Raw genomic sequence first — 19,812 nt, 5'->3', positions numbered from 1 at the left:
ATGCGTTGTTCGTACTCTTAGCCATGGGTTTTTACCCCCTCCTGTGAGACGAGGTAGATCAATATCCAGGCTCATCAATCAGAATTGATAATCGGTCTTACTGGAGATTGTACAGCTTGAGTCCCATCCTTATTATCTCCGACTTAAATTTTCGTTTCTTTTTTTTTCCTTTTTTTGCGAGCTATTTAGCAAGTTTTTAGTGTTTCAATACAGTATTTTATTTTACCCTTGTTTCTTTCATGCTTCTTCTGGGTATTATTCATTTTACCTGAGGCACCAATTAGTGCACCTTTTCAGGGCTCACTGCATAGCGGAGAGAAACCCTTCCAGCAGGCGGAAGCGATACTCGGAGAATTTTCCCTATCAATGTGGTGCCCCTTCTGCGCGTGGGTTGTCATCCCAGCGTACCGGCGACGTACATTGCAGTGTCTTCAAATGATCGCGTCACCAGACTGCCAGAAAAAGAAAAGTAAAACAGAAAAAAGAAAAGAAAAGAAACATCCCCATCGACCTATATATGCAAGGACCAACGTTCTATTCCACTTTATATTTATATATTTTTTTTCTTTTTGGGCTGTTTCATAGTGAATGAATGGTTTGCTATGTATGTTTCCCACCTTACTGCCTTTTCAGGCTCCTTGCATTTCTTTCTTCGCACCTATCTAGCTAATCCTTGCGGCCTGATGCTTCATAAGCAGCCAAACAAACAGTTTTGTGTTGTGAACACTGAACAAAGATGAGAACGATACATCACAGGTCATGCAAATTTAATACTGCAGGTTTAAAATCCACCACATACGGATTAAAGCAGACCTGTGGGTGTCCGAGCTTCATGAGATCGTCCTATTGCCTTGCTGCTGCTACTGATCATGGTAACTAACCACTACATAGTACTCTTTGTACCGTGCCTTTCGCCATACTGTGTAAACTGTAATCCAGGGGAGACACGAATATCCCTTGAGTGCGGCTGGGAGGCAGAACCTGGATTGCTCGGTGGGATTCGTGTCCCCGGATAGTTAGTAGTCCGTTATTATCACAACAAGGTAAGTATGAATGACCCAGAATTTCAGTTGTAACTGTGGGGGGCCGGCACATTAGGAGAGTCGAGTCGTCAATAGATCATAGTAGTTAGTAGTTACTTTGTAATGATGATCAAGCACTCGACGATATTGCTGGCCCGTCATCATTTGCTGATCAAGGCCGATTAATATCATCGTTACGTCTTGACCATCAGGAGGATACGGGATATAGTATCATCGCGAATACTGCAAGCCATCATGGCGTAGTATACGGAGTAAAATGAAATCAATAAAGAATGCATAAAGGCTAGAGCATAAACATGGAGTACGGCGGCTCGCATGCTTGGACCTTCTCCTGATTCTATTTCAAGATATGTCCGAGAATTTACCAGACACCGTGCGCGTTCATTTTATTTCTTGATGTTTTATTTTCCTTGGGTGTTTTATTTCTATTATTTCTTTTTTTGATACAAGCATATCCGCGCCCTATAGAGAAGCCCCGGCATTGTGAAACCGTCTCCCCGCCCAGCGTATTGAGAACCTCCGAGGTATGATTTCAGGATGATGTTCGACTCGAGTCCAAAGTCGAGAGTCTGTCTGTCTATAGATACAAGACCAGTACATTTCGAAGTCATCTTACCTAAGGACAGTCAGTCACCTAAGAATTCTGGAAAACCCTTACTGCATACGAATCCTGTCTCACTTCCAAGCCATATTCCTATACATAGTAACGACTGATCTACGTGAATCTTAAATACTCCGTAATAGGTAGACACTCCGTCCAGAGTCACCAAAGAATGGACACAGGGGAGGGATGTATGGATGTCGCTCAAGTCTTGGTGGATAGTCCAACCAACAGCATCCCATGCTTTATCGCCAAGCACTCGCCTTAATACCATACATATTCACAGGAGTCGATGCATGTACAGTATAGTGGTGTATCTCGTATGTACCTCGTATGTACTCCGTTGTCAGTCCATCGTCCAACAACCGAATGTACAGCCGCCGTGGACCGGGTACAAGCGTTGTCGTCACTTAGTCTTGCCCAAGGCTCCAAGCGGCTGTGTGGATCGCCAACACGTAAGGTCCGAGCTGGTGTCGTTAGTCACAATTTAATCTCCATTCTCTCCTCTCATCCTCCTCTCATTCATTGACTATCACCGCCATTTCGGACGGGCAACAATCTAGATTCGGTCTCAAATTGTGGACGACATGGGGGCAGAAGCCAACAAGCTGGACATGCATCTTCTGGGAGCGACGATTTTCGTCCCTTGCCCCCCGGCAAGGATCACCGAGACATTTTTGCCTTGTCAACCTTTCTCACCGGACGGGTCGTCTCCATGGAGGGGGTGAAATTGTGGATATCTGTGATGACGATGGAACGGCGGCTTTTTAGGAGGGGGGGTCCATGATAGAATCGAAACGTCTGAAATGATGCAAACGGATGACCGGCCACGACAGTGTAATAAATAGTAATCAACCGGGACGCGAGTAAGTGGCTTCACGCGGAGCAAATAATTAATTCTCTCAATGCTCAAGAAGTTTAGCCCATGTTGACTTATCTCAACATCGCCGGAATGCTACCATAGTCAACCATTATTATTATCTCTCGAGGACGCAATCGGATCCTCCTACTAACTCCTCAGAAGGACGCCAGGATCCAAGCGAAGCCACTTACCCTATCCCAGTCTGTATATCAAAAGAACTTGAGGATATTGGTTATCCTGGCTGAATAGTATTAATTGTACACAAATCGAACCAGGTCAGAGCAAAGTTCTCGTATGCACCCTGCCAGCTACCAACTACCTTGTCGCTCGCCGCAGTTCTGGCGGTAACCAAAACGAGATCACTTTTTAAGTCACACGCATGGGTGCTTGTAGATTGCATCGATACACACCAGTGTGATCGAGCGACGCGTAGAACCCCGGCAAGCATGTGGTCTCGAGCCATTTGGGTTCAAGACAGCAGGTCAACACCATCACCGGAACTCTACTCTGCAGATTCATTCAAAATTACCATTTCCCCGTCAGGAGGGCCGATGCTAATACTTCTATATTTACCTACTACTGCATTTGGCCTTATGGTCGCGATGGCCATCTTTTTGTCAGCCCCGCCTCCGACGACACGAGCAAAGAGCCTGAGGTATGGAGTATATATTTCAAAATAGCCTGTTCGAGATTAGCGCGAACTCGAAGTGCCCAATTCATCCAACTTGCCTTCCATCTCTATCTACCATCCTCATGGATACTGACTTGCATTCTTCCATCTATGGTGTGAAACGACGCCTGTGTAGCGCCTACCTGCTTTCTGAACAATATAGCGTTAGGGCGATTAACGCTCACTCATTCTTAACGGCTGATCTCTTTTCCCTGTTACTCTTCTTAAAAGGTTACACCTTATGATTGCCCTGTTCAATGATCAATCGTCATTAAATATGCTTCGTTCAATTAACCGGGTTCCTCACATCCGATTTGGGTATAAAGCATGTCGCCTGCAAGCCACATATTTGCCTTTGATGTACGACACGAGACCCAAAGAACGCCCACGGACATACTCAGCCTCGCCGACAATCTGTCAGCTTATGATATAGGTCATATCTAGAGTGGATCAGACAGTCACACAACGAGAATAAAGAAAAGAAACGAGAGCAATAAATAAAAAGAAAAATAACCAGGGAATAAGCATATGCATGAGCCAGGATCTCGATATATTGATCTGACTTTTTACCATTGATTTGCATTGTTAGACTACAGGAATTCAAAATACATTACGCTGGCATACTAGATATTGATTGTCTACCGTTATACAGGCTTCAAACGCAACTATCAGCTGTACTTATTTATAACATATCCAGAAAAGACAATCTAGAACGACTGCCCCATCTTTAGTCACAGAATAATCGTCATCTATACTTAGATTCCTCCCCTTTGTGGTTCGATACAGGAAAGCAGCGCTAACATTTCTGCATTCATAAACAAGACTTCTGCAATATATGCACGGTAGGATGATGGCCAGCCTCCACGGTCCAAAAGTACATTACTGTGACCATCTCATCCGCAGTCCCCCACGAAATCTCGTCCCACAAAGGGCGTCCAGCGTGGCTGGGCCTTGAAAGCGACCTGAACCACAAACCACAGCAATAAGATCCACTTGATTATTCCATTGACTGATATACCGCATTGAATGACAAGACATGGACTGCGGTAGCAACGAAATTGCTTTGGCTGCTAACCGCCTAGCGAGTCATACTGACGGTCGGCTGCATTCGTGTGGCGATATATGTACGGAGTACGCCATCTAGATGGATGATTTAGAAGAACGGGCATATAGAGTAAATACAGAGTGTCACCTTACACAGGATCTACTTTTTAGTTAGCCCAGGGTTGGGGTATGTCTGACCGAAAAGGAAATCGGTCGTCGACCGGATGGTAAGGCACATGTACTTTTGAGAAGGGAGAGGGGAAAAGTACCTACTCCATGCAGCATGCGGATTTCTTCGACTCCATCGTGATACATCCAATTCTAGACTAGAAGATGTAACAGCAGGACGATTTCCAACCGCACCGCATAAACATGACCGGCCAACCGACACCAACCGTAAGCAGCAGCGCAAGTAGGGTCGTAACGGAATTTATGGAGTAGGTAGGTAGGTAGGACTTTGGGATTCAGACTGGCTTTTATTGATTGTATCCGTACGAAGAAAAGGAAAACCCGCTGCGTGCATGATTGAATGAGATTGATGCGGCAACTATACTTCATGCAATAAGAGACGGAGTACATCCAAATCGAATTTCTGGACTAGGTAAGTAGTTAATCGGGTATTTATAGAATATATTTTCATATTTGCATGGCCGAAGAAACCATTGCGATTGATCCTTGCGAAGATGGTCTTGATATCCTGGACTTGATATAGTAGAGAGTACTCAGTACGAACGATAAATGGATTTAATGGATTACATGTGCATAATAAACTAATAGACTTAATAGTGATTATTTATGGCTGTGTTTCTATGTAACCCTACATACCAATAATGACTGTTCTATTTCAGGTGTAAGGATACTCTTCTAGTATAATAAATAGGCAACAACAGTATTATTCTTAGTTCCATCGTAGTATGAATGACGAAGTGAGGAAAGATACAAGTTATGTGGCCACAGTTGTATAGAGTCTAATATACAAATTGTAACTCTAGTGAGTTGTACGTATTTAGGAAGACAGGGTCAAAAGCGAATCAATCGTTATTATACAGTCAGATTTCTTGATCTGTAAAAATCATCCAGAACAAAATCCATATCTAAATATCCGTCTCTATCTCTATTAATACAAAACTGTTATTACATATTAAATACTCTTCCGATTCTTCGGCACTTTCGCCACCCAGTAGAGCACCAACGCTCCAATATACTTAACGCAGCAAAGGCCCAGAGAATTCCAAAATTCCTCCACCTCAACGTAAAGTCCGCGCTAGAATGATGTAGAAACCACTTCGTGTTTGCAAATTGGCAGTACTGGCACTTCTGGGCTCCCCCGTCGAGCAAGTATCCGCCTGCCATGGACATGTACGGCTTCAGATATTCTGCACACCTAAGGCTGTCTAGGGCATTGAATAACAGGTACTCATTTGACGCGCATTTCGTCGGCGCATTGGCCAGTGAGGTTGATAGGATGTCGCTGATGAGGTACATCAAGGAATTGACTTGGTACATGAAGATCCAGAAATCAGGAAGGGTTTTGGAGTGGCAACGACTCAAGGGATGATGTTAGAATCGGATCGGATGATCAGGGTGGAGAATCATGTAACACGTACCCGCAAAAGAGCAAGAGGAGTTCGAATATGATTGTCGCAAGGTCAAAAGCAGCATCCGCGGTCTTCAAACCTGCGATAAGTAAATGTGCGAGACCGCTTGACCAGAGCATGCACAACCAAATACATAAGCATGTCACAGTTCCTCGAGAGTGCACCTGGCTGCTTGTCTCTGCGTTGTGCCAGAGTCCAATTGGGTAATACCAGCACAAGAAGCAGAGAATGCCCATTATCTGAGGATGCCTCGTCAGAAAGTAATTCAGATCCTATCATGTCAAATCAGCAACTTACCAAGTTCTAAGCCAGCTTGACAAATATATTTTGCCAGCATGAATTCCTTCCAGCTGTATGTTTTAGAGGGTCGTTCGCGTGCTTCGTACAATGTACGCTGCACAAAACAACACAAAAATAATTTGTGTGATCATCTCCAAAGAGACCGCCAGGACGATAAAGACACCAAACATCTAATTCTGAAGGCCTTGTTGGATGGATTTGGTTTTGAAGGAAATCCGACGAACGTAGCCTAGAAGAAATAACCAGCAAAGTCAAAGGGCAATTTTCAGCAGAGGAAGGTTACCACTCCAGCAGTTAGCAGAGCTTTTAGTATATATACGCAGGGTTTCGCCAGTACTGCTGGAGCACACGCTTCGTGACCTGCCAGAGTTGCTCGGTGAAAGGTACCACAAATTCCTCGTTACTTGCCGAGTTTTCCACTGGGTGCAGATGTGCCTTGCTTCAGCTCTTGGAGATGATCCGGTACACCCTTAGACTCGGGACTGCTATTCCACATTTCCGGCCAGTCCAAACTGGAGCCAGAATTGTGAGCTCCAGTAATGAGATTCAACATGTATTCAGCGGTATTTGCCCTTCGGGACATGGTGTCGCACCGTTGTGAGCAAATAATCCAACAGGGTTTGTGCACCGTCGCCAATGTCACCAAAATAGACAGTTTTAACCCCCCTTCCTCCTTTGCAAGTGCAGCCGATCGAAACGTTGAAACAAAGTAACAGAGGTTGGTGTATAGAACACAGAATGGCCTGGCCATTGTGTGATTTCTTCACCAAAGAGCTGATGGACCACGATGTCCGGCTATCCAGGCCGGAAGTAGTTTCGTCAAGGAAAAGAAGTTGAGGTCTCGTAGCCGGTTTAATGCCGATTGTGAGTCTTTTGCGTTGCTCCACATTTAATCTTTCGTCAGGAACACTAACCACCGCATCAGCATATGCATGCATGTCAAGCCATCGATCACGGTATTAACGCAGTTAAGCTTTACCTGCTTCGGGATATATCTTGGCTGAAGGGCGCTGAGCCTCAACGCCTCACGAATAGTAGAAGTTGCGAGGTGCAGATCTTGTTGAACATAACCAGTCTTTCTCTGAAAGGAGTCACCACGCTGTGCGCAGTTGACCAATATTTCTCCTGTCACAACGCCCATGGAGACTCTACTCGCAAGGACGTCCAGGAGAGTGGTCTTACCGGTGCCGGATACGCCCTATTTAGACTGGTGTAGTACTGTGAGCGTCCCAGGTTTGACACAGCTGCCAACGTGATCCAATAGTCGCCTAGCCTCGCCTTTGATTGTGATATCGTAGCATACTTCTTGCCAGTGGAAGACATCAGTGCGGTTCTCCTTCTGTCGCCCTGCTTCCGTACTTGACGCCCTTGCTTCTCCCGCGTGGGTGTTGAAATGTTCAAGTTCTCCAGATCATGGCCACCCTTCTTAAAGAAACCTCTTCCCGTGTTGGCTCTACGGAAAATGAGAACCTCACCCTTCGATAATTCAGAAGAGATGTATTCGATAGCGGTCAGATATCCAAGCATGAGTCCAATGGTGATAGCAGTAATGATCCCCAGATTTCACCACCTGTGTCCGTTCCGGTAATCATAGGAATCCTGAAGATAGGCCGCGCCGGCAACTACCCTGGGTCAAGGAGTGGGACCCTTTGCTGCACATACGTGCTGGTCAGGCGCAACGCTGTCATATCCAGGACCCAGGGAACAAAATCTGCGCACGAATATTCACGACTGTGGAACTCATTCAGCATAATACTTCCAAATCCATATGCAATAGGGATTAATGAAGAACCCAATCAAACCATCCAAGCATATACCGTTTGGGTATTGCAAAGCCAGTATAAGTAACAACTGTCAGCACGGGAATTGCTGCCAGTGCAAGGGCCTGCTCAATGGTTTTCGTTAAGGAGCCGGCCAGACGGAAAAACATTGACATCGCGAAGTTAATAACAAAGGTAAACAAGAGAAAGAAGAAAAATGGACCAGCGTCTCAGCGCAGGCTGCTTATGGAATATATGGTGATATTTATAAATAGGCCATTCAAAAGTTTATATGGCAGGTTGGCGATTATTGCTGCCACTGCATCTGCACTGGGATAATAAAGTGCATAGCGGGGATGCCGGACGCCCTCATAATTGATGTATGAGTCTTCATCACGCGGAATCCGTGCATCTCGCCAGAAATCCCTCGTAGAAAGGTTGAACACCCTGATCCAGGAGAGCCCAGAGCCATCAGCATTTCGCCGCTGTGCAGGATGCCATCCAAACAATGGAGGATGTTGACTTTTGGCTTTTTGCGAGGAGCCAAACAGGGCCCTGATCAGAGAAACAGCGGTAAGAAGATATTGCCTAATGTTTTCTGGAATTCAATGTCAGCGGCGGAGCCATGCGCATGGACATTCTCCAATGCCAGTCCGGCAGTCCTCGGCGGCGAGCCATGGACTGGGTGCCTCAATATGTTGTAGTAAGCTTGGACCCATGCTCTGTAGTTAAATTCCTTGCTCTGGGAATTTAATATGCCCCATGACCTGTTTGAAGTCGACTCTGACCATCGAAATTCACGGATTGAGCCGTCAGCTTCCGTGCTAGCGCGCGAACTTCCTCATCGGTACCTTATTCGTAGGCATTGGTTGTTTCGCTTGAATTATCGTCGGTGGGTTGAAGTGTCCCCGGTGTTGTTGGGATGCTGTTTCCTTGATCGGCTGTCCCCGATCGGGAATTCGGCATTGTCCGAAGTGGGATCATTGTTTAGGATATACCATGACCAAGTGTATTAGGGACTATGAGAACTCAGACCTTCCCCGCTGACCAGGGGTTTCTTATACCTCCACTTGTCCTTTCGATGTGCCATTCCCCTAAAAAAACCAGCCTTGGCCCCCCAGTATAAAAATTAGAATGTTTGGTCAAGATTCTTTCGGACTTCCTTTTTTAGTTTCACTCTTCGCAGTTTTTTGCGGGGTCTCGGTGTTTCGGGGTCCGCATTGGAGTCAGTGTTCCATTTGGCTTGATTTATATAGCTGAGGATGAGAGACGGTTGACTTATTTGTTTCCGCCACGACTTGGCGATGGGGGCGTGATCTGCTGGGTGAAAGCCTCAGGCGCCGCTCCCACGGGACACTCTCTAGAGCCTCGTTTGGCGTAATGGACTAGCCGAAATAGGTTAGGTACAAGTGGAGGATGTACTCCGAGCCAGGCCAGTGATACATAGGCAACTACTATTCTCTATACAACACGAGAGATGGGTCTCCGAATGATGGTCTAATCCAGTCCTCGAGGCTAAGTAGGATGGAAGAGACTGAAATCGGTCCGATATTTCTAGGTGTACAAAGCCATCTACTATCAATCAGTGAACGCTCTAGAATTGGTACTGATTGCAAGGGAATTCCCGACATGAGTGTCTGATCCCACCGGCAAGATCTCTACGGACCCTCCAGTTGAATGCTCTGTATAAGTTCTAGCAAACCCAAACCGATAACATCAATCATGGCCGATATCCCGATATACTTGCAGGTTTATTACTCCAACACCCTGACTCTCTTATCACGGGGTTTACTTCCCCTCGGATCGCAGCCGGTTTGCGAAGTCTGCGGCAACATAAGAACTGTATCTTACTTTCTTTTAAGATTGATGAGTATCGACCTAGTGAGTGTTATACTAAACTTAATCCGACAGAGTTGGTATATCGAAATCTATGACGTCCCATTTAGTGTTGACATTTCACCATTGTTGCTTATGGTTATAATTTGTTCCATATATGCTAGGGACTATTCACCACGTGACGTTTACCACAACAACTATTTTTGGTCTTATTAGATATTTGAGGAGTACATGTATTGCTCCTAAGACATACGTATGTACACAATTAAGAATTTACACCCTTAAAGTTGCCTTTTCTGAGAGAACTGAGGGGTGATATCGACCCATCAACATCAGAAGACTGCTTCATGGTGTCTATACCTGCACCTATGGCCAACTCAAGTCCTCCTCCTGACTCTTACTTGTCTCCTCTACAGAGGTGCCGACAAAAGTCGTTGAATCTCACCCAGAAATATAAGCAGCACAGGGTAACAATGGTCTTCGCCTGATGGTTGGGCCATGCCATCTTGCTTGACTCTTTGGTGCTCGATCTCGCTAAGACCAAGGAATGACGACAACACTGGTTCGATCAAACAGACGATAGGTTTGCTGAATGTACCCGGACGAGTCCAGGGATATTCATTGGCCTAAAAACGAAGTGGACGATCCCGAGGAAGATAGTGATCTTGAAGAGACGTATGACTCTGACACCAATGATAACTCGGACCTGGAGGAAGGTGAATATGATCCAAGTGGATACACTCGTACTCCCGTTGACCAACGGTCAACATTACTTGTGGGTAGTACCAACGATGTAGTGATGGCCGAAGATCATGATCACAACCTTGATATAAATTCAATTCTCAAACAGGTTGACTCAGAACGTCCGGAGGCCAACCTGTGCCCTATCTGTATCACAAGAGGATCCACACGACTTGCCTTCCAGCTCGAGCGATAGTATGCGATGAATATATCTCTCTTACCGCGGAAGGGGCGCTTGATGATAGACCACTGTGTACAATTGCTCTATTATAGAAAGTCTCTCAGGCGCCCTTTATTATTTAAAGATTTTAATGTCATATACTACTTGAGTACTCATGATCGTCTTATAGTAGAACATGCTCTGGAAGTTCCAAGATACAACTAATATAGTAACCGTTCTAAACCGCAATAGTTATATAGAACTGGCCAAACATACCTTGAATTAGCCAAAAACAACTACAATATTTATTCACCTGATCTTAGCGCAGAAATTGCTTCTCAATCCCACTGTTGAGAACCATTCAATGTTCCTTATCTTACCACTACAATGGAATACTCGATGAGTGAAAGAAAAGGAAATCACAGCTTGGAGAGACATACACTTATCCTTACCCACCGAGGGCATCTAGTGAGCCGAGGTATAGCGAAATGGCAAGGGACAAGCACAAGAGTGGAGCTTAGTTCCCCGGATTCTCATCGTGTCTTCCATAATTCCATTGCAACAACAGGGACAGACAACTTGCGATGGAGCAGGTCTAGATGCGGGCAAATTCGGAAAGATCTCGGGAGGGACCGTAGGGCAGGGAGTGAGTCAGCGGGCGAGACCGGGTTTACCGAAACGGGAAGGGATGAAGGGGCAAAGATACATTGGGCTGGGAAGATGACGACACGAAGATCGGAGTATAAAGGGGAGGAGGTATGTAAAGGACGATGGCACGATGCCTCTAACCTGAGACTGAGAGATAAGAGTGATGAGCTCTTCTCTTCTCCTCACGAGGATCCACTCTCCTGATTCTACTCCGCCGCCTGGACTCTGGAGGTAAAAAGGAAATAAATAAAAATAAATTAACCTTGAACCGACACTTTCCCCTCACAAATCAATCCACCGGCGCTTAATTTTCCTACTGAACGTATCCCCTCACTCCTCATTCTCCAAGTCTTTGAATATTATATATATATATATATATATAATTAATATTAATATTATTCTTATTCTTGTCATTCCCAATCGAATTATCAATACCACGGGCCAATCGCGGGGCACCACCGCGGAAAATTCGGAGAGAAAAAAAAGGCACACCGATTCGCCCAAAACAGCTAACAAGAACAGCCCTCCTTTGCCATCTCCAATTTTTTTTTTTTTTTTCCCGACGTCAAACAATAATACTTGTCCTCGGTTTACTAACTTTCTTCCTGTTCTGTTGACTCATCTTTTATCCCTTTTTTCCTTTCCTTTCCCTTTTCCTTTCTCTTCTCTTCATCACCGTCTCCCCTCCTCCCTCTCCTTGGGCGACAAACGACCGACAATGGTTGGAAGTACGCTAGCCATCCGCTCTAAGATGGTATCTCCATCAACCATGCAGTTGTCGTCACTGTCGCGCAGGTCGCTTTCGACGCGATCCCATCTTCACTCCGCACTCGCCGTGAGATCCAGCGGTTTCTCCCAACAATCCTTTCAGCGCACTGCTCGCCGTACATACGCCGACGCCACTCCCGCTCCGAAGCCCAAGAAGCGATTCAGGTTTCTGCGATGGACTTGGCGCTTGACTTTGTTGACCGGCCTCGGTATGACCGGTGCTTTGGCTTACAGCATTTACGAATTGCGCCACCCCATCGACCAGCAGGAACCGGACCCGGAGAAGAAGACCCTGGTTGTCTTGGGTAGGTCAATCTATTCCCACTTTGCGTGACTGAGTGTCGTCGCAATCTAGCCGCAGCGCGCCTGCTAATGCCCGTCGCCATCCGTCAGGTACTGGATGGGGCTCTATTTCCCTCCTGAAAAAGCTTGATACCGAGAATTACAACGTCGTTGTGGTCTCGCCCCGCAACTACTTCCTCTTCACCCCACTGCTGCCCTCCTGCACCACCGGTCTGATTGAACACCGTTCCATCATGGAGCCCATCCGCAATATCCTCCGCCAGAAACAGGCCAATGTGAAGTTTTACGAAGCCGAGGCCACGAAGATCGACTACGAGAAGCGTGTTGTGTATATCAGTGACGACTCTGAGATCAAGGGTGACACGTCGCAAACTGAGGTGCCCTTCGACATGCTTGTGGTTGGTGTCGGCGCTGAGAACGCAACCTTCGGTATGTGAAAGCCTATTCGCGCCATTCCGTGTTGTCTGACTGACCATAAATACAGGAATCAAGGGTGTCAAGGAAAACTCCTGCTTCTTGAAGGAAGTTGGCGATGCCCAGAAGATTCGTAAGCGTATCATGGACTGCGTAGAAACCGCCATGTTCAAGGACCAGTCCGAAGAGGAGGTGAAGCGACTGTTGCATATGGTTGTCGTCGGCGGTGGTCCCACCGGTGTTGAATTCGCCGGTGAACTGCAGGATTTCTTCGAGGAAGACTTGAAGAAATGGATCCCCGACATCCAGAAGAACTTCCATGTGACTCTGGTCGAGGCTCTGCCCAATGTGCTTCCCATGTTCTCCAAGCAACTTATTGACTACACCGAATCGACCTTCAAGGAGGAGGCTATTTCCATTAGAACCAAGACCATGGTCAAGAATGTTACCGATAAGTACATCGAGGCCGAAGTCACTAAGCCCGATGGCTCCAAGGAAACGGAAATCATTCCATATGGTCTGCTCGTCTGGGCTACTGGTAATGCGGTTCGCAGCGTGGTCCGGGACCTTATTAGCCAGCTCCCGGCTCAGAAGAACTCGCGTCGCGGTCTTGCTGTCAACGAATATCTCGTCGTGAACGGAACGGAAAACGTTTGGGCTGTCGGAGATTGCGCTATCACCAACTATGCCCCAACTGCCCAGGTTGCCAGCCAGGAGGGTGCCTTCCTTGCCCGCCTTTTCAACACCATGGCTAAGACAGAGGAGATTGAGAAGGAGCTAAAGAGGCTGTCTGAGGCTCAATCGCAAGCCAAGGGAGAAGAGCGCGATGCAATCTTTGATGAGATCCGTGAACGCCAGAGACAGCTGCGGAGAACAAAGCAGATTGGTCCCTTCCAGTACTCGCACCAGGGAAGTCTGGCCTACATTGGCAAGGAACGTGCGGTTGCAGACATCAGCTGGCTGAGTGGCAACATCGCAAGTGGTGGAACTATGACCTATCTCTTCTGGCGTAGCGCTTATCTGAGCATGTGCTTCAGCAGTAAGTGATTCTTTAACGATATAGAGAAGAATACTTTTTATATATCTAACATTTTATCAGCTCGGAACCGTGTCCTGGTCGCTGTCGACTGGATCAAGGCCAAGCTGTTTGGCCGTGACGTTTCTCGGGAGTAAAATCCCAATGTGGATAGAATCGGGGACCTCTGTACCACCACCAGCAGCAAGATATTCGATGCCTATGAAATTCGGAGCGAGAGCCTTGTCCTTTGAACTGCTAATTACTGTACCTCCCCCTTGATCCCTTTCTCCATGACGCCATTTCTATGACCTACCCCACCCCTTCGATCTCTTTTCTTTACTGTTGTATATCCTGCAACATGGGCTTTCCCCGACTGTCTTGCCTGTGGTGATTATAATCATTCGATCCACATTCTTCCGCCATGTCCATGATTTTCCGAAGGGATATTATATCGATCATATGATATATATACTTCGAGACACCCTCGGAAGTGGATACTAAAAGCGTGCATTATTAGTCCATTTCTCTCGCCCTCCCTCATTTCCGTTTTCTCTCTTGGTTTCTTGTGTATGGATTAGATAGACCGGTGCGGGTTTAGACATGTTAGATTTAGCTTTAGTTTTTCTTTTTCTTTTTTCCTTGGTGTATAGAATACTTTTCTTCTCATTCTTATTTTATTTTATTATTTTTTCTTTCATGTCTTTCTCTGATGACTCTTTAGCTTTGAATGTGGAATAATAATTTTCTTACTACATATCTGGTTGGAAGTGTCTCTTATATTCTATCTTAATAGATAGTGGGTGTGAAAATAGTCAAGTCTTGGCCTGGAAAATGACCTACAAGTGTTGTCCCAAGTCCTAGACATTTTGATTCAATACATCGTGTTTATGGAAACACGTATCTAGGACTTATTCTATGTGATCTAATCAGTCACTATCTAACAATTCACATTAAGAGGAGTAGAAGCTAGTCAGAAGAGAAAAGAGTACCCGCTGTGTTAACGCCAATCCTGATCTATACACAAAGGAGGGGTAAACTGGACCAACAAAGACGGAGAAGATGAGAGAGTGTATACACAGTATGTTCATGTGCAAAACGCGGGAAGAAGTAGAAGCAAACAAGAAGCAAACAAGCCCTTTGAGATTAATTGGACAATAGAGACAATCTAACTGAATAGGTTCCACCCACTATTTCTCTGTTCCTTGTTGGCCAACGGATGGTCGGATCTCCTATGCACGCCACTACGTCCGTCGAGTTGTCGGATGCTTTCGATTTTCTCTAGCGCCAACTCCAGCAGCTCCTTCTTCTTGATCACGTCGAGGTGTTTCCGGATACGAGGATCTTCACGTGCGAATCGCTCGACCTCGGCGTCGGAGAGGTGACGGCCTAATCTCATGTCCAGTTCACGGGGGAAGTTGTAGTAGAACTCCGAGAGGAGTTCGACGTTGAGGAAAAGAACAGCGGTTGAGGTGAGCTTATCGGCGACGACATCAAGGAATACTTCCGGGCAGTAGTATTTGTTTTTCTTGTTGGCACACTGCTTCGAGCGGATGGCAAGGAGCCTCATTTTGAGGAGATCGGCTCGATCCCGTAGGAAGACACTTTCACGACCTGGAGCAGAAATGAGCCTTCAATTCTTGGGTGTAGATATATCTCTGGGAGGACAGTAGCATACCAGTGGCGAGGAGAGCAGCGCTAAAACCACCGGCACCAGAGGTGCTGGCAACATCGCCTTCCAATATGGCTTCTCCCTTGCGGACTTTGTCCACGAATGCCATTACATCCTTGATTTTTCTCTTACCAACGGAGTCTTCGATCCGTCTCAAAGCGGCCTCGCATGCTCGAAGTTCCTCCTTTAGTACTTTGCTGACATTTTCTCTGCCCTTGACCCATTCAGGATCTTCGACTTCGATTTCGAATTTGTACGGTTTGATGCAGTTCTCGACTTGATCGCTCGTACTGAAAAACCGGTCATTCAGTATGCTGTTGCAGGCCTCCACAATCTGCTTTTGAGCGTAGGGGTGGGTTGCGAATGTGGAGTTGGTTAGTAAACGATCAACATGACTTTGGATTGCATTAGCGACCACAGTCGTGGCAAGCCGCCCAATACCAAGCTTCGTAAGCGAGGAGGTTGAGGCGTCAAGTTTACGTCGCCAATACTGCGATTCTGAATCCGCCTTGGGAAGGTCACTGAGGGGATCCAGCTCAGGCAACAAGAGAGACAAGTCATCAACCGGCTTGTTCCAATACCGCTGCGCCAGAATATCCAATACTCGCTGATCCAATTCGTTCTTCAACATTTCGCGAACCTGAGGCCGACCGAAGTTTTCTGCGAAGGCCTTGAAAGAGTGCTTGAACCCATCCAAGCTCTCGGCAAGGTAGGACTCGGCGCTCAAAGGCCGGTCGTTATATTGAACCTTGAACTCGTATGTCGCTTCTTCAAGTTCTTGACTGATGGAATCCCTAGTACCAGCTAGGCTCGATGCCATTGTCTGCTCAAGAACATGCATGAGCTTGTTGCGCAATGTGGGAACACCAACCGATACGTCAGACTGAGAGCCAAACTCCGAAGGATGAGCCGAAAAGTAAGCATTCTCATTTTTTAGGATCGCACTTGTTATATTCCCACTTCCTCTGGAGAATAAGGTGGTTGTTTGGGGGATTCGGCAGACAACACCTACATATCCCAGGCGCAGAGGGTATTTCTTATCTGATAGGACATTGACACCTCGGTCTGGGTCGACAAGATCCATCTTGGTAATGACGCCAATCGTCCTTTCACCACGGGGGTCCACCCTGCGACTAGCTCTTAAGGCGGTCGAGTTGGCAAGATCAACATCGGCCGCAGATATGGCTAGGATTACATTCGGAGCCTGGATATACTTATCACAGAGATCCGATATTTTCTGCTTCAATTCTGGCGGCTGGTCTTGTCCAGCTACCTGGATGTAACCGGGAAGATCAATAAGAGAGAGGTCAGGGACGTTAGGGGAGTAAATCGAAAGCTGAATCGGGTCGTCCGTGACGCAGTCCCTTTCTGGGACGGCCAAGTTGAGGTCGGTCAGAGTGCGTTGAATCTGAGAGAAGTCGGTGATCTTTCCGAGTCCGAGGGCTGGAAATTCTCCATACTCTGCCTGTGCGTTCGGGGTGTTGACCAAAGTAAGTTCGATCGGTCGACGGGTGACCATATTCGAGCCCTTCGGAAGGAATTCGTGGCCAACGATAGCCTCGAGAACAGAGCTTTTACCTGAGGATTGCGAGCCAATAACCACGATCGATGGAAGTGTGAGCGTATTGGATTGGCCAACCGACTGCAAAATGTTTCGGATCTCGATCATTTTCCGTGTAAGAAGCATCATCTGGTCATCCTCGGCAGCTTCTCTGTTGGAACGGTGTTCATCCTCCTCTGCATCATATGCGAATGCCGAGCCGGTAGCAACCCCGGCCGCACCGACACCCACTCTGCTCTCCTTCGGAGATTTGCCGTCTCCTGACGAGCCACCGTCACCAGATTGCGACTTCTCATCACGACGAAGAATCTTATGGAGCCACTCTGGCACTTCCACATCCTCCGTAGTTTTTTGCCAACCACGCTGTGTCTGCTCAGCCACACCCTGGAGTCCTTGGAAAAGAGCTGAAGCTGTATCACCCGCTGTCTCCCCCGCGCGCTTTAAAACGTCCATAGCATAGTTCCCCGCCTCTGTAGCCGAAAGAAAATAGAAATCATTAGCTTCATTCGGATTCAACATGTCAAATGTCAAATGTAAACGCACGTGTAGCCTGGTATTGTAAATAAGCTAGACCGGCAATCATCGCCCCTCCAAATATAGCCGGTACCCTAGCTAGCTTTAACGCTAACTTGGGAAGAATTCTTGCAAAAGAGATGTTTCTCACGGCGGGAACATTGTGAATCGAATTGGCACCTACTGGCCAGGCTCGGCCCCGTAGTGCAGCACTGCCATTAGAACGGAGAAGACCGCCAGTCCTGGTTCCAGCGTTATGAACATGGCGGGCTAAACGACCTGTCCGCAGAAGCGGAACAAGACGGTGGGAGAGGATTCTCCCGCTCATGGTTCTAGAAATCTCATGCACCGCAAGTCACTCAACGAGAGGGGGGCGGTCATCTCCGGGGCTCTCTCAGCCACGGAGTTGCAGGTTTGGGATGAAGAATGAATAATGCTGGGCCTTGGGGCGAATAATGAATGGCATCAGTCAATCTTCAGGCGGGCGGAGATCCCGTGACCTGCGCGGATGGCCGCTGAGCTACCCGTATATGTGAGTGAGTCACGTGTGGTCAGATGGCGACATTGAGCATTGGACAAGTCCTGTTTATTTCATTTTCAAAATATATCTTCATGAATTAGCATTGTTCTGCGATTGTGATTGCATTGATTATCCTGACTCTGATAGAAAGTGGTGGTCAGTCGTTGTGCCGCTTTGGTAGAGAGCAAAGAGCTCTCTTTGCCTCGTTACAGCTTGCGATTTCGGCTGCCGAACAGCTACTCTTCTTAGGAGATTCTGCTGGACCAAACCCCATTGCAGTCGGCTTCCTCTGTCCTGGGGAATAGCCCCTGTTTTTCCGAGCTCCTTTCACACATTATGTGTCGATTCTTGGTAAGTTCATCAACATATCATTGATCCTGATGTCATGCATCTGACCGCTTCTTCGACAGGTATACAAAGGCAGACATGAGATCCGTCTCAGCAAATTAGTGACTGAACCAAGCCATTCAATCTTGACTCAATCCTATGATTCCCGCTTAAGACTAGTAAGTACGACTGAGCTCTTCAATAGTCCAGAGTAGTCGACCAAATGTATCTATTCCTTATACCTGACCCCCCTTAACAGGACAACCGCCGTCCAGTCAATGGAGATGGGTTCGGAGTAGGCTTCTACACAGACCCCAAACTAGGCCCCGAACCATGTATTTTCACTTCAACGCTTCCAGCCTGGAACTGTGAAAACCTCGAACGACTCGCCTCCAAGACTTGTTCGAATCTAATCTTTGCGCACGTGCGCGCCACCACCGAGGGAGCTCTCTCCGACAACAACTGCCATCCATTCCAGCATCAGACCCTGATGTGGATGCACAACGGCGGTATCGGCGGATGGCACTACATCAAGCGGACGCTGGCGGACTCGCTGGCGGACCGCTGGTATCTCGGCGTGAAAGGCGGCACGGATAGTGAGTGGGCATTTGCGCTCTTTCTCGACCTCCTGGAGAAAGAAGGGGTTGATCCTAGTTCTGATCCGGGACCGGAGGGGTTTGGACAGGCGCTGCTGCGACGCGTCATGGTGAAAACTATTGCCAAGATTAACGAGTTCATCCGAGATATCCCAAAAAGACATAATGTCTCTGGCGTGGAAACTCGAAGTCTACTGAATTTCGCGGTCACGGATGGCCATACGGTCATTTGCACCCGGTATATCAGTAGCAAGACTGACGAGCCGGCTAGTTTATATTTCTCGTCGGGTACCAAATGGAAGGAAGGGAAAGATAGAGGCCACTTTAAAATGGAACGACATGATAAAGGCGCAGATATTGTTCTGGTAGCCAGCGAGCCGATTACCTTCGAGAGACGTGAGATTATCCTTATTTTGTTTTTTCCCCGACACGGCCATGGGCTAATATCAGTCTAGATAATTGGGTCTCTGTCCCTGCAAACTCCATCGTCACAATTCACAAACAGACAGTGCTCTTACATCCTATCTTGGATGAGTTCTATAGCGAAGACTTGAATCAGGACCGCTCCTCCTGTTACGCCGTATCCAAAGGTCTTGTCAGCACTGCGCCGGGGACAACCGTACAACCTCAGACAGCGGATGGACCCAATCAAGCAACAACAAACGACTGTCCCAAGGACCATACTATTGCCGTTGAAGGGTTCAGGGTAGATGATCCCAATCAAAGGATGGCACGGCACCAATTGGGAGGGAATCAGTGTGCTGTATCACATTGACACGGAATCTGATCAAAGGCTGTACTATTGTTTGTCCAGATTTGACACACGGAGTCTATGGATTGGAGTCGTATGGGCCATTTCC

General features: G+C 47.1%; 6 protein-coding genes across 6 annotated transcripts; 3 read left to right on the top strand and 3 right to left on the bottom strand.

Annotated features, from left to right (window-relative positions):
* Positions 1-6,518: 6,518 nt before the first annotated feature.
* On the bottom strand, positions 6,519-7,645 carry ATNIH1004_000816 (uncharacterized protein; the record flags this gene model as incomplete). The annotated part of the gene is made up of 3 exons (XM_033565521.1): positions 6,519-6,630; positions 7,033-7,199; positions 7,301-7,645. The coding sequence occupies 3 exons, from the start codon at positions 7,643-7,645 to the stop codon at positions 6,519-6,521; spliced, it is 624 nt and encodes a 207-aa protein (XP_033431278.1).
* Positions 7,646-7,740: 95 nt separating this feature from the next.
* Positions 7,741-8,054, bottom strand: ATNIH1004_000815 (uncharacterized protein; the record flags this gene model as incomplete). Its single annotated transcript, XM_033565520.1, has 2 exons — positions 7,741-7,849; positions 7,936-8,054. 2 exons carry the CDS (start codon positions 8,052-8,054, stop codon positions 7,741-7,743), a joined length of 228 nt encoding a protein of 75 aa, XP_033431277.1.
* Positions 8,055-10,306: 2,252 nt separating this feature from the next.
* On the top strand, positions 10,307-10,651 carry ATNIH1004_000814 (uncharacterized protein; the record flags this gene model as incomplete). The annotated part of the gene is made up of 1 exon (XM_033565519.1): positions 10,307-10,651. The coding sequence occupies one exon, from the start codon at positions 10,307-10,309 to the stop codon at positions 10,649-10,651; it is 345 nt and encodes a 114-aa protein (XP_033431276.1).
* Positions 10,652-11,981: 1,330 nt separating this feature from the next.
* NDE1_1 (alternative NADH-dehydrogenase) lies at positions 11,982-13,921 on the top strand (the record flags this gene model as incomplete). Its single annotated transcript, XM_033565518.1, has 4 exons — positions 11,982-12,336; positions 12,425-12,763; positions 12,819-13,787; positions 13,848-13,921. The coding sequence occupies 4 exons, from the start codon at positions 11,982-11,984 to the stop codon at positions 13,919-13,921; spliced, it is 1,737 nt and encodes a 578-aa protein (XP_033431275.1).
* A 1,010-nt stretch (positions 13,922-14,931) lies between these two features.
* On the bottom strand, positions 14,932-17,837 carry MGM1 (dynamin-related GTPase MGM1; the record flags this gene model as incomplete). The annotated part of the gene is made up of 3 exons (XM_033565517.1): positions 14,932-15,377; positions 15,442-17,466; positions 17,540-17,837. The coding sequence occupies 3 exons, from the start codon at positions 17,835-17,837 to the stop codon at positions 14,932-14,934; spliced, it is 2,769 nt and encodes a 922-aa protein (XP_033431274.1).
* Positions 17,838-18,365: 528 nt separating this feature from the next.
* ATNIH1004_000811 (glutamine amidotransferase subunit DUG3) lies at positions 18,366-19,727 on the top strand (the record flags this gene model as incomplete). Its single annotated transcript, XM_033565516.1, has 4 exons — positions 18,366-18,380; positions 18,440-18,535; positions 18,616-19,348; positions 19,408-19,727. The coding sequence occupies 4 exons, from the start codon at positions 18,366-18,368 to the stop codon at positions 19,725-19,727; spliced, it is 1,164 nt and encodes a 387-aa protein (XP_033431273.1).
* Between the last annotated feature and the right edge of the window lie 85 nt (positions 19,728-19,812).

This window comes from Aspergillus tanneri (assembly GCF_003426965.1).
Source record: "Aspergillus tanneri strain NIH1004 chromosome Unknown AapTan_2_pilon_pilon_pilon, whole genome shotgun sequence".
Taxonomy (NCBI): Eukaryota; Fungi; Ascomycota; class Eurotiomycetes; order Eurotiales; family Aspergillaceae; genus Aspergillus; species Aspergillus tanneri.
Note: the sequence above shows the minus strand (reverse complement) of the source record. Positions and strands in the feature narration are given on the sequence as shown.